The sequence below is a fragment of the Ziziphus jujuba genome, chromosome 10 (genome assembly GCF_031755915.1).
Source record: "Ziziphus jujuba cultivar Dongzao chromosome 10, ASM3175591v1".
NCBI classification, from domain to species: domain Eukaryota; kingdom Viridiplantae; phylum Streptophyta; class Magnoliopsida; order Rosales; family Rhamnaceae; genus Ziziphus; species Ziziphus jujuba.
Genome location: NC_083388.1, coordinates 25,719,541 through 25,734,153, shown reverse-complemented (window position 1 = coordinate 25,734,153; position 14,613 = coordinate 25,719,541). Strand labels below are relative to the sequence as shown.

Genomic DNA, 14,613 nt, shown 5'->3' with positions numbered 1-14,613 from the left:
ACGAAATGTAAAATTCTTTTCTAGGATTATAATTGTTAAATCTAACAATGCACAGCGTTATATCGTGTATGTATCATGTGATATTGTATTCGTATTAAAAATTTTTCACTTAAATCTAATTAGTTATATTTTCATTTTAAAGTATACAAATCTAAATACATTTGTTAAATAAATCGGACATGATAATTTTTCATCATCCGCTCGAGCACAAATCAAACGCACCAAATAGATCCATATAAAAAATAAAAAAATTGATATGGTATCCACATCTACATGAATGATTCTATGTAAAAGTAAGAAAAAATTTACCAAATTTTATTTTTCGGAGTTTCAACAACCATCTATTGTAAAGAATTCAGTTCTTACATATAAATGTTCAATATCCAAGTAGACTTACAAATCATGATCAAGTACTTTCTGGGTCAGACTTGCAATTGGACTTTATCCCCAAAAATATCAAAACTTTTCATTATCTATTTCATTAAACGATAAATTTCATTACAAAATTAATTTTTATAAGAAAATAAAAAATTATAACAAAAAATATTTAAACAAATATAATCAATACAAAATTATACTTAACTAACAGTTCATACTACAAAAAGTAATAATTATATTTACAAAATTAAAAATTAAATTGATTATACAAAATTAAATAAATAATAATAACTATAATAAATCCAATGTATATACTTAATTATTAACAGTTGTTTTATAAAAAAAAAAAAAAAAGCACATACAAATAACAAATAAAGAAACAATGCATTTCAAAAAAACATACTTAGTACTTAAAAGTTATATACTTTATAAACCAAAAGTATCCAAAAAAAAAAAAAAAAAAAACTAAAACAACATGCTTAATATTAATACATATTTAAAAAATTAAAATAAAACATATACACATACTTATTTTCTTTTACTAAAATAAAACATATACACATACTTATTTTCTTTTACACATCAAAATATTAATCATAATTTACCAAATTATTTAAAACTTTTTTTCAGCAGGTTGAAATGGATTAACCTATTAAAAATCTATTATTTATCAAATTATTAATGGGTTGACCCATTATAAATTCAATCCATTACATCTAAACTCGAACCTTTAAAAATATGAAAGGATTAATATCAATTGGATTGAAATTTCCCAAGTTTAATAATGATCGTGTAAGTGAAATGTGAAAAAGTTTATTTTCTAAAGTTACAATGGCCATTTTTTTTTTCTTTTTTAAAAAGATTGATTGCGCCCTCCTTTTATAAAAGAAAAAATATACTGACTTTTTATTTCCAATTACTACTGATGTCTCTTTTAATTTTTGAAAAATAATTTTTATTTTTAATTGTTAAAAATAATTTAATTTTTAATTACTTTGTATAATTACATACCATTAAAATGATAAAAAAATGGCTTATTAAAAAAAATCAATTATAAATTTTGAGTAGTTTATTATTATTTTCCATAATAATTCTAAAATTATTAAAATATTTATTAAATTTATTTTATAAATGATATAATAAATGTAAGACAATATTTAATAAATTTATTTTTTATTTAATTTATTTTTAAATTTTATAAATATATTAATTAATATTTTAATATGTGTTATTTAATAAATAAATTTAATAAATATCTTTTATATATATATATATATATATATATGTGGCATTACTTATCTTCTATTTCGGGAGTAAAAACTCGATCGAAATTTTAAACCAATCACATGCTATGTGACATAAGTTAATTGCTATCAAATCTGAACAGTTTCAAACCCGAAAGACTACAAGAAAAAGCATAGGCCGCGATGCACACAAATAATCCTCCTCATACATCGGCATTTCTTTCTTTATTCCGTCCAATCTCTCTCTTTCTCTCAGGGTGTCCGTCTTCGCTGTGTAACAGCAGGAAGAGGAAGACGACGACGACGAAGAGAAGAAGAAGAAAAAGAACAAAAGATGTTCAAATTCTTGAAAGGAGTGGTGGGCGGATCGGGGACCGGTCCCAAAGATCTGCCTTACAACATCGGTGAGCCTTACTCCTCTGCTTGGGGCTCTTGGACTCATTGCCGTGGTACCTCCAAGGTAATAATAAACACCCGCCAGCCCTTAATCCTTATCACTTTCGTCCAATTTTGATTTTTCCAATGTGTTTAACCTTCCAGCTTGATCCATGGATCTGATTTTGATTGGATCACTGGTCCAGAGGTGTCTCAAATGAAATATTTTGATTCATCATTGGAATTGTTAAGAGGATTCGTGTTAAAAAGTTACCTATACCGGTGATAGTTGTCATATTATTCCTTTTTTTATGTAATTGGGTACCTGTTAGATTTGAATTTGGGGTGGAGTTCAATTTAGAATTCGTTGATGGGAAATTTTGTAGGATGGTATAGCTGAGAGTAGTTGGATCTTAGAATTGGCGCAAGCTTTGATTTTGAGTGAATGATTTGATAACTGCATCATTATTCTTCTGGGTAAGATACTAATGTTATTCCAAAATGGGTCTGCCATGATCAAGCATTTGTTGAATTTTGTCTGTTCTGTTGTTTTAGATGCTTGTGTGTTGTAAGAAATGTGTGCATCTGTTTTCTAAAGGTGTTATATAACCTAATTCAATAGTTTCTCGGAGCTTCCACCCAAGAGGTTTCATGTAGAACTTACCAACATCAGTGGCTAAGGCTTAAATTGTTTTTTGGGAAATATTACTATCCATGGAGCCTTCTTCTTTCTGTGAACGTGCATAGCACTACAGTCAATTTCAAGGAAGTACCAAAAGCCTTAATGTAACTGAAACTTGAGTGGATGATAGCTGCTATGCATTTCATTAATTTCAGTAGTGAAGATGTTCCATAACCAGTTCTATTAAAATCTTGGATGTGTCTATATACTCAGATCTTCCTAAGATCTTAGTATTGGCTATTTCCTATACGTCAATTACGAACTTCAGTCTTTTCAGTCTTCAGTTTCTCTAATCTGAGAAAATTTGATCACGTATAAATACATCATATGTTGATATACTTTTAATTGGTATTTTGGGATGATGGATCCGCTGTATCTATATTTTCTCTTTCTGGAAGTAATGCCCAAGATGGACATTTAGCTGCTGGTCGTAATGGTGTAAAGCGCCTCAGAACTGTAAGTTCTCATCTGTTTTACTCTTTGATCTGGTTAGTATTTTTCCTGAGAAAGTTCTTATTCTCTTTGGTTTCTTGGATTGGTTTAAATATTATTCTCTTTGCAGAAAAAAAAAAAAAAAAAAGGAGAGAATTTTTATATAATCCAAAAACTCCATAAGGGTATAGTAAATTTGCTTACTTTAACATGGTCTGGGACAATTTGAGTGGTTATGGTGGATGGAGGGCTTTGCCGGAGGAGAGACTCCGCCACCGTCGGTAATGATTCTGGTTCTGGTTCTGGGTTCTGTGTTTGGTGGGGAGTAGATGATGAAGTTGTGGAGGAGGAAGAGGAAGAGGAAGAGGAAGATAATTTGATAGAAAAATGGATTTGGTTTAAGGGAGAGAAATAGAGGGCAGTGAGAGAGAGGACGAGGAATGTTAAGAGTAAATATGGTGAACGGAATTCCATAGTTTCCATGGTTCATTAGTGCTATAGTATGCTTTTTCTTTATGTTTTTTTTTTTCTTGGTGCGGTTTAGGAATGGGGGTTGACCATTATTTATGAAATCCAAAACATGATACAGTACTCCATTTCTACCAATTTGACTCCGCTCTTTTGCTGCCACGTCAAGCCCAACTTTTTAATGTTTTCGGGAATCAAAACTGGGCTTAGATTATGATAATATTTATTTGTGATGCGGTATGGTGAAGTTTCAGAATTCATGGAAGGCATGTGAAATTTCCTCACCAAATTCATATGTACTACTACTACATGTGCGAAAGGAAATCCAACTCTAAATTCAACATAATCAACAGAGAAATTCGTGAGTTGGGAAAATCCATTTTAGATGTCAATAAATGCCTGCAATTTTTTAATGCTAGTGCTTTACCATTACATAAGTGAGAATTTTTTTTTTTTTGGGTGAGTATTACATAAATGAGACAGATAGCAAATATCATGACCATTTCATCGGTGACTTGGAGCAAAAACAAACAAAAAACCTAAATTAAAAAAAAAAAAAGGGGGAAAAACCTCTTCCTGGATTAATGTTTAATTAACGAATTGTACTGTACATCTATATTAGCTTCATTAATATGATAAAATTCAAAACAAAGAATATATACAGGACAAAACATACTTTGCTAAGTAGATCCTCTGCACTTGAATGTCAACCATATATTTTTATGTCCTACTCTTTCTAAACTAACCTATACCAAATTCACATGTTAACCATTCAGTTGCATAGTTTAATTCTGAGTTGTCCTGCTTCAATTTCTTTTGTTCCTTTTTCCTAGTGTCATATTTCGTCAAACAAAATATGAAGATATAGAAATTAGTCTTTGATTACCAAATTTAACCAATATAATATATATACTTTCTCTTTTAATATTCAATATAACAATAGAAATCAATGAAAAAATTTTGTGCACAATCCTATAAAGCTTATCATTTTTATTGAGATTGAGGATGTACTTTCTTCAAAAGTAACAATTCTATAAAGTTCACAATGTGAACAAGTGCTTGATCTATACAGGCAAGAACATCATCAAAAGTAATGATCTTGCCATGCCAAATAACCATGTAAACAACCAATCTAACCATTGGAGAAATAGCTCTTGCAATTACTTTTCCACAACCAAAATTAGAGACTCCGGAAACATAATTCCTTTTCTTCTAATGTACTTGCACCGTTTTACTTGAAAAGGCTAAATTATTTTGAATCGTTGCATGAGCCCGAGAAGCATATTGTAACCTACATAGACTTATAAATAGGATCAGGGTTAACAACGAAATAAAAACCATACAAAGAAAGAAGAGCCACTTGTTATTAATTAATAACTTGGAAGACGTACATACATACATACATGCATGCATGCATATAGATATATAAATATGTTCAAGTCAAATACCCTGCAATATACACAAGTATACATTTGCTAGGGAACAATGTCTTTCGGTTTATTGCAACTTGCCTTTAAGCGTGATGAGAATTGAGGATATAATAAGTCAGTATGCAAAACCAATGGTGTTTATTATAACTCTATTTGCCTTATTGTTAGATATTAACTTCTCTAATATTAACTTCTTTCCAAAATCTGAGTGAATTAAAGGCTTTAAAATATTTTTAAGGATTGCAAAACCTTTACCATTTATCTAGAGATAGAAAAACACTAAAATCATTGTTTCTTTTTAAGTGTATATATGAAATGCATCAATATGGCTACTTGTCGGTTTTGCTAGCTCTACTGAGTTTCCTTCAAGATTGTGTTCAGTTTTGGTATTTATGCATCAATGGTTTTCGATTTTGCTACACTATTTTATTACCCTTATATATATATATATATATATATATATATATATATATATATATATATATATATTGTTTGGTATAATTCCATCAGGTAATGTAGCAATCTAAATTTTGCGAATATGTTTCTTCATTATAATCAACATTAGAATTCCATCATGTTCTAAATTTAGTACTTTATACCATGTATCTTACAAACAAGAATGTATTTTTTTCTTCTACCCCTAAAAAAAAAAAAGTACGCATTCTCATTGGCGATTATATTCTAGGTCCTCTGTTTTCTCTGCTTTAGTAATTTATTTCTTCTTCTCCTTCTATTTCCCTTTTTTTTTTTTTTTCTTTTTTTTTTGCTTACTTCCCATATATAATACTCCATAAACTCAATTATCAAACTCAGGGAACAGGACACTTGGACTTCTCGCCTTATGCTTTTCATTTTATCCACCAAATGCAATTTCATCTTTCTTGTTACTTTTATATTTTTATCATGACAGTATAAGATTTCTTCGCATATCTTGTTCTAAGCACTAGTTCTTTTTGGTGTCACCACAACTTCTGAACCAAATGGTGCTTCTGCTGTCACCAAAACCTTATGTCACGCTGCCTTCTTCAACATTCGTAACGGTTCTCTGAAATTTTTTGACTACCAACGATGATATTGCATTGTAAAAGACAATAAACAATGGGTAATTGAGAACGAAAGATGGGTTTGAACAGTCATAGTTACCTGACCTGGTTATAGAATAAAATTGATCATTAGTAAAATTTTTGGAGCATAACAAATCTATATAATCTTGTGCTGTTGCATCATAAACCAAACCTGGGTCAAGTGCTTGATTTGGATTGATGAAGCCTGATCCCATTGCTAGAGTTGAAGCAAATTGAAGATTATTTCATCGTGCCTTCTGCAACTGTCAAGACCCATGGGAATTCATTTTTTACACTCCCAGTGGTTGGACCATTGAATCCTGCAGAACATACTACCGGTAGTCCCTCCCCCATTGCAACTAACGAGGCAATCGCTATAGAATCTTTATACAATGGCACTTCCCTAACTTATCATGCAAGGACACAGAAATCAAATCGACACCATCAGAAATAGCCTAATCTATACAAGCAAGCATAATTGAAGAGTCCATTCCTTTGTTCAATGCAACTTTGTATACAGCAAATCGAGCGCTTGGAGCTGTACCTTTAGAAGTTTCTGTAGCATAGCCAAAATAAGAAGCCTGTTTCACATAGTTTCCAACAGCTATAGAGGAAACCAAGGTTCCATGTCCTAAAGTATCTCTCGCTGAATCCTTACTGCATTTTACCAGATCTTGCTTTCTTCAAACCTTCATTTAAGTATCTAGCTCCAAGAACATTGGAATTGCACAAGGATTAAAATCTTCTCTAGCTTCCTCACATGATTCATTCCACTTAGTTGGGATATTAGCACTCAAACCCAATCTTTGAAACCTCTATTCTCTGGCCATGTACCACTATAAATAATTGCAATAATAATATCTTTACCATACTTTGAGATTGTGCATAATTCAATAGTGGAATAATTAAGCTTTAGGAATTCTGGTATGTAAGTGGTATCAAATGTGGACTTGAACCACTATTAGCTAAGAGAAATTCTCTTTGACTTTTTTGAAGTCTTTAATGTTGAATAAATTAATATTTGTGGACTTGACATAATCAATTACTCACGGCTCTATTTATGCCATTAATAGGATTGGCTTATTTTATTATTTTGTAGTAGGGCCCTTGGTCACATACTCTCTATAAGATTCCAGTTGGCCCATTAGACTGGAGGACCAACTCTCTTTAAAGGCCCAATGATTTACCCATATTTTTTCTAGTATTATTATATTATTAAATTATTAGTATTTTATGTGTGTTAAAATTAATGGGTAAATATGACTTGCAGAGACTATAAAAGATCTAGGGCAAGCAAACAAAGAATGTCATACGGTATTTTGATATTAGGGTTTTCAGAGATCTGAGAGTGGTTTGAGAGTAGTGTGTCCATAGACACTACTTTAAATTGTTTTCTATTTTGCAGGATTAAAGATTTAATTTATCAATGGCTGCATTTGGAGGTTAGTGATTTATGATTAATGGAATTTATTATGTATATTTAGATCCATAAAATCTAACAATTGGTATCAGAGCACATGGTTAATATGCATAATAAATTATTTTGAAATTTGTTGTTATATTGATATGCGGCCATTGAACTTTCATCGTGTATATTGATGACATGATATTTATTTTATAATTATTCTCTCGTCCTTGTGATTCTATTATTACATGCTTGTTTCCTGAAATCCAATATGTGATATTCATTTGTGTTGGCGGCTATTGATTGTCTGGAGATCCAAATTTTAATTTTGAATTTTATTGATTAATTTCTTTTCTCTTGCGCAATATCGGGTTTATATTGAGTTTGTGCAAATTATGTGAATTTTTTTTTTTTTGTTTTAGTTCGAATTAAGATCTGGGCACGGTGAAAAAATAGGTTGTTGTTATGAATTGTATTATTTAACATCTTTAATTGGACTGGAAACCTTTTTTGTTTTTTTTTGAATAAAAAAAAAATTGAGAAACCCCGTTTTGGCCGAACGAATAAGTTTTCTTGGGCATTGATTTTGGTTGCTAAAACATTGAAATTGATTTGTGGAAAACATTGCCCAAGAAAAGAGGAATCAAACGGCACCAAAATTGTAGAAAAAGATTGCCGGAAAAGAAATTTCCAGATGAGTCGAATTAGCGGGTCACATGACCCGTTTGGACTAGAATCGGGTCACAAAGAAGAAGAGAGAAACGGCATGCCATTTGGAGCTTGTGTTGATGTCAGCATGTCGTGTCGTTTGCTGACGTTAGCAGGCCAAAAAAAAAAGTTATTTATTTTTATTCTCTTTTATTTTTTTTTATATTTTATATTTTATTATTGATTTATTTGTTGTTTATTTATTAATTAATTTAATGATTCAATTTTTCAATTTATTTATTTATTGTTTATTTATTTGTTTAATTATTACATTCCAATTTTATTAAATTAAATTAAATATTTGTGATTGGAAAATTGGATTGTGTGAGCTTACCCAAAGAGGCTTTGTGCCTAGTTGGTATAGTAGTGTGGGATTTTAGGTACTCACCTGTCGTGAGACTTATTTTGTCTGCATTATGTGTACCAATGTAATGTGTGTTGGCATAATGGATGGATTATCTTTTATTTACCTATATCATGAAATTACCAATATGTTGTTTTTCTCCCACTTATTAACCAGAGTCTATACAGGTGACTAGTCTACCCTGTCAGTAGTTTTAGTTGCTTTGTATGACGCCTGGAATGGCAGTGGAAGTTAATTAAATGCCATGTATTGCAGGTTCTGAGTTGCCCTGTCGATGATTCAATTTGATGATTTTGATTGTGGTTATTTGGTTGACTGTCTCTGGCTCGCATAAGGGTATCTTTAGTGCTACAAACACCCTAAGCGATATTTATGTTTGTGCTTTTGTGTTGAGGGGCGGGAAAATAGTAATTGAATTGTCTTAAATTTTGGAATGTCTTGTTGTTTACTATTTTTACAGCTAGTAGCACCCCAAACCTTCTGCCCATGAAATTGGATGGTACAAATTATCAGAAATGGAAGAAAACCTTAGTTATGAATTTGACCTTCATGAAATTAGATTTGGCTTTGGAGACAGATCCACCAGAGATACCGACTGATGAGAGTACTGTAGTAGCTAAGAAACTTTATGAGGATTGGAAGCACTCTAATAAATGCTGTATGATGATGATGGAGAATTACATGGATGAGGCCATATATGCTAGTATTTCTAAAGTGAATACTACAAAGGGACTTCTTGAGGAGATAGGAAAGAAGTTTATCAAGTTTGATATGAATGAGAAGTATCATTATTTGGACCTATTGAATAATACCAAGTATGATGGTATTAAAAGAGTAAGGGACCATATTATGCTACTTTCCTCCTATTATAATAAGCTGAAGGACCTTAAGATGGACATTGGAGAGGAGTTCTCGACCTATTCTATAATGAGGAGTCTTCTATCACAGTTTGATAATATAAGGTCGAGTTTGAATACTAAGAAAGAAGGTTGTAGCTCGGAGGAATTGACTGCTATCATTGTCAAGGAAGATGATGATATTAAATTAAGTAAGTCTAGGTTTGTTGCTATGGTTTCACATCAGGTAGATAAATCCAAGAAGTTTTTCCAAAAGAAGGGACAAGGATTCAAGCCAGGACAAGGTTTCAAGCCTGGGCAGGGTTTTAACCCCAATAGGAAGAAGTTTTCTAGTATAAAGCCTAAATGGCCAAGGGATGGTGTTTTTCAGATTAGAAAAAGGAAAGAGTACTTCAATGGAAGGTGTGGATACTGCAATAAAGTTGGACACAAGAAGATAGACTGTTGGACCTTAAAGGGAAAGCAAGAGAAGAAAGATAATATTTTAACGATTGAGACCAATATTATTGATGTGCCTATGAATTCTTGGTGGTTAGATACTAGAGTAACAATTCATGTTACTAATTCATTGCAGGGAATGATAAGCCGAAGGGGCCTAACCAATCTTGAGCAGCATGTTTATATGGGAGATAACTCAAGAGTGAAAGTGAACATTGTGGGAACAATCAAGTTGAAGCTTGCCACTGGATATGCTTTGGAGTTGCAAGAAGTTTCTTATGTACATTCAATAAGAAGAAACTTGTTGTCTATTTCTGTTTTGGATAGTCAAGGTTATAGGTTTTTGTTTGGAAATAACAAAGTTGAATTATTTAAGGATGGTAAAGTTGTTGGTTTTGGAACTTTATGTGGCAATCTATATAAGCTTGATTTATTTAATAATGGTCTTAATTTCTTGTTAATTCTATTGTTGCTCCTATTGTTGCTTCCAAACGCCCAAGAGTTAATGACAATTCCTCAGTGTTATGGCATAAACGGTTGGGACATATTTCTAGGCACAGAATGGAAAGGTTAGTGAAGAATGGGATACTTCCTAATCTTGATTTCTCTAATCTGTTGACTTGTGTTGAATGTGTGAACGAGAAGTTAACTGCCAAAGTAAGAAATGATAAGTTAGCTAGGTGTGGAGATGTTTTGGAGTTAATCCACACTGACATATGTGGACCTTTTACACCAACTGCTTTGGGTGGTTATAGATATTTTATTACCTTCATTGATGATTACTCTTGTTATGGACATGTTGAGCTTGATCGTGAAAAGTCAGATTCTTTAGTTGCTTTTAAAGAGTTTAAGGTAAAGATGAAGCTTCAAAAGAATAAGAAAATAAAAGCTGTAAGGTCTGATAGAGGTGGTGAGTTTTATGGTAGATATGATGAGACTGGAAGGAACCCAGGGCCTTTTGCTATTTATTTGAGTGAGTGTGGCATTGATGCGCAATATACGATGCCTGGTACACCTCAGCAAAATGGCATAGCTGAGAGAAGGAATAAAACTTTGTTAGATATGGTGCGGTCTATGTTGGCAAATTCTAGGTTGCCAGATTATTTGTGGGGAGAGGCTTTAAGGACGGCGGCTTATATTTTGAATCAAGTTCCAAGTAAGTTCATTCCTAAGACACCTTTTGAGTTGCGGTCATGAAGAAAGCCTAATTTGCACCATTTTCGAATATGGGGTTGCAAAGCTGAAGTAAGGATTTATAATCCCTAAATTAAGAAGTTGGATCCTAAAACCATTAGTGGATATTTTGTTGGCTATTGTATAGGATCTAAGGGTTCAAGATTCTTTTGTCCTTCTCACACCACCAAGATTCTGGAATCAGACAGGGCCATTTATTTTGAAGATGATTTTGGATTTGATGATAATAATGGAACAAGGGTGCCTTAATTTAGAGAAGAAAGTGTTTTCATTCCCAGTATAGTTGTTCTTGATAGAGATATTATTGATCCAGTAGTTGATGAACTAGTAGTTGGTCAGAATGAACTCATTGTTGAATAGGAGGATATTCCAGCTATTGTAGATGTTGATGTACCTTTGAGGAGGTCACAAAGGACTAGGAGATCAGCTATTCCTGATGACTATGAGGTTTACTTGTAGGAGCATGAGTTTGACATAAGTGATGATTCAGATCCAGTCACTTATGAAGAGGTGATAAGCAGTTCAAACTCAAATTTTTGATTGGATGCAATGGAAGATGAAATGAAATCCATGGCATCAAATGGAGTTTGGGATTTGGTTGAGTTACCAGAGAGTAGCAAGCCTATTGGGTGCAAATGGGTCCTTAAGACTAAAAAGGACTCCAATTGTCAAGTGGAGAGGTATAAGGCTAGACTTGTAGCTAAAGGGTTTAGCCAGAAGGAAGGATTTGATTATACAGAGACTTTCTCTCCTGTATCCACAAAGGATGTTTTTAGAATCATTATGGTGATTGTGGCGCATTATGACCTGGAGTTGCATCAGATGGATGTCAAGACTGCTTTTCTGAATGGTGATTTATATGAGGATGTATATATGGTTCAACCAGTTGGTTTCCAACAAACAGGGAATGATAATTTGGTTTGTAAGCTTAAGAAATCTATTTATGGTCTTAAGCAAGCTTCAAGACAATGGTATCTTAAGTTTGATGAGGTTGTCACCAAAAATGGCTTTAAAGAGAATGTTGTTGATAGATGCATATATATGAAGGTCAGTGGGAGCAATTTTATATTTCTGGTGTTGTATGTTGATGACATATTTTTGGCTGCTAATGACACTGACCTATTAGCTGAAACAAAGCAAATGTTGTGCAACCATTTTGATATGAAAGATCTTGGTGAGACTTCTTTTGTTTTGGGCACCAAGATTGTTCGAGATAGGACTAATTATGTGTTGCAATTGTCTTAGAGAGCTTATATTGATAGAATCCTTAAGAGATTTGATATGCATAATTGTTCTCCTAGAAGTGTACCGGTTACGAAAGGTGAAAAGTTTTCTAAAGATCAATGTCCCAAGAATGATAGAGAAAGGATGGCAATGAAGAATGTTCGCTATTCTTCAACAGTGGGTAGTTTGATGTATGCTCAAGTTTGTACACGGCCTGATATAGCTTTTGCTGTGGGTGTGCTTGGTAGATTTATGAGCAATCCCGGTCCTATTCATTACCAAGCAGTTAAAAAGGTCTTTAGGTATCTTCAGGGTACTAAAGATCATATGTTGACATATCGTCGCACCAACTTTCTTGAAGTAGTGGGTTATAGTGATGCAGACTATAAAGGTTGTGTGGATGATAAGAAATCTACCACTGGTTATATATTTATCATGGCAGGAGGTGCTGTGTCTTGGTGGAGTGCCAAGCAGTTAGTGACAGCATTCTCGACTATGGAGGCAGAATATGTGGCGTGTTATGAGGCTACCCGTCATGCAGTTTGGCTACGGAATTTTATCCGTGATTTAGGAGTAGTTGACTCCATTGAGAGGCCTATTATGATGTATTGTGATAATACTGCAGTGGTGTCTTTCTCCAATAATTTAAAAGGTACTCCTGGTGCGAAGTACATTGATGTGAAAGATTTTGTGGTAAAGGAGAAAGTTGAAGAGGGCCTCATTACTGTTGTTCACACGCCGACTTATAGCATAGTGGCAGATCCACTGACCAAGGCTTTACCAGTAGGCATATTTGAGGAGCATGTGTCCCGTATGGGATTGTTAGGCAGTTGAGACTGCTGTGGGTCAGTGGAAATTTGTTATGTTTTCTGTAGTAATATCCATGTTGAGTATTATTTATTTCTTTGAATATTTTAATACATTCCTATGTGGATCATTATTTATTTATGAGATGATTTATTACACATATTATTGCTCCTTATATTTACAGGCCTGTTGAGACTATTAGTATATGTATATGTGTATGTTGATCCATAGGTGTCATGGTGAATTCCTACTATCTAGTTTGGGTATATTGTTGTATCCTGTCGATACGCAATGTGCTTGAATAAAATGGTTTTGTGTGTTGGGGGATTGCACATGGCTAGGTAAATCTTTACTACCTAGACTGAGTTTATGGCATGCAAAGTACTCAGTTGAAATGGTATAATGTTTTGGGAGATTTACTGAGAGAATCTCTACTGCCTAGTTTAGTATATTGTTGTGCTCTGTCGGTATACTATATATTTAGATGAAATGGCATTATGGTTCGGGAAATTCTATAGTAAGTGAGTTTGGATTTTATATGATGATGATTATACAGTACAAGTGGGAGAATGTTGAATAAATTAATATTTATAGACTTGGCATAATCAATTACTCACTTACAGGGCCTATTTATGTCATTAATGGGACTGGCTTATTTTATTATTTTGTAGTAGGGCCCTTGGTCACACACTCTCTATAAGATTCCAGTTGGCCCATTAGACTGGAGGACCAACTCTCTTTAAAAACCCAATGACTTACCCATATTTTTTCTAGTATTATTATATTATGAAATTATTAGTATTTTATGTGTGTTAAAATTAATGGGTAAGTGTGACTTGCAGAGACTATAAAGGTCTAGGGCAAGCAAACAAACAATGTCATACGGTATTTTGATATTAGAGTTTTCAGAGATCTGAGAGTGGTTTGAGAATAGTGTGTCCATAGGCACTATTTTATATTGTTTTTTATTTTGCAGGATTAAAGATTTAATTTATCAATGGCTGCGTTTGGAGGTTTGTGATTTATGATTAATGGAATTTATTATGTATATTTAGATCCATAAAATCTAACATCTAATTCATGCAAGGATAGAAATGCACTAAACCCATGAATCACATTGTTGTAATTGTATATGAGCAATGATGAAGATGGAAGCTCATGATTTGTTGAGGAAACTGAATGCTCATGCCTGAGGCCATTAATGATGGAGTACCAGTTGTGATGGCCAGAAAAAGCCAAGGGCATTTGAGATCTGTTCATATGGATAATGTAGATAGACCTCTTTTTGAATTCTGCTTTAGTAGTGAGAATAAAGAAATACAATAAGAGAACAGGAATGGTGATGAGAAGGAAATGGTGCTGCTACTGCTGCAAGAAAACACATAATTGTTTTGAAAACACAATCAATTGAATGGCTGAATTGTATAAGTAGTTATAATGTTATATGCAGCTAATTAATGATCAAGTATCATCCATATGGATTGCACTCTTGGACAGCAAAAGGGTACCCCCGGAGACCAGAGTAGTCTCTTTAGGATACTTG

General features: G+C 33.0%; 2 protein-coding genes across 7 annotated transcripts in view; one reads left to right on the top strand and one right to left on the bottom strand.

Annotated features, from left to right (window-relative positions):
* The window catches only part of LOC107412392 (probable glycosyltransferase At5g20260), a 15,462-nt gene extending 11,363 nt beyond the window's left edge, over positions 1-4,099 (bottom strand). Inside the window, exons 1-2 of one of the 2 annotated variants that reach the window (XM_048468129.2) lie at positions 3,401-4,044; positions 3,316-3,343 (exon numbers count right to left, since the gene is read on the bottom strand). In XM_048468129.2, the coding sequence (XP_048324086.1) occupies positions 3,316-3,343; positions 3,401-3,594 (222 nt within the window). In that variant the 5' untranslated portion in view covers positions 3,595-4,044. Of the gene's footprint in view, positions 1-3,315 lie in introns of both variants that reach the window. The other variant, XM_048468128.2, reaches the window with a different exon arrangement.
* On the top strand, positions 1,700-14,597 carry LOC132799570 (uncharacterized). 5 transcript variants are annotated; one of them, XR_009634359.1, is made up of 3 exons: positions 1,723-2,082; positions 7,479-7,515; positions 14,047-14,597. XR_009634359.1 is itself a non-coding variant. In XM_060811766.1 (2 exons), the coding sequence occupies exon 2, from the start codon at positions 9,037-9,039 to the stop codon at positions 10,417-10,419; it is 1,383 nt and encodes a 460-aa protein (XP_060667749.1). In that variant the 5' UTR covers positions 1,700-2,082; positions 7,479-9,036; the 3' UTR covers positions 10,420-11,579. The 5 variants fall into 5 exon arrangements, 1 of the variants encoding a protein (XP_060667749.1); XR_009634358.1 differs by lacking the exons at positions 7,479-7,515; positions 14,047-14,597 and adding an exon at positions 3,078-3,135 and having other exon boundaries at positions 1,700-2,082; XR_009634357.1 differs by lacking the exons at positions 7,479-7,515; positions 14,047-14,597 and adding an exon at positions 2,620-3,135 and having other exon boundaries at positions 1,700-2,082.
* Positions 14,598-14,613: the final 16 nt, after the last annotated feature.

Bases quoted from the DNA above. Each gene is read 5' to 3' on its own strand.
- LOC132799570 (XM_060811766.1), top strand. From the start codon at position 9,037: ATGAAATTGGATGGTACAAATTATCAGAAATGGAAGAAAACCTTAGTT.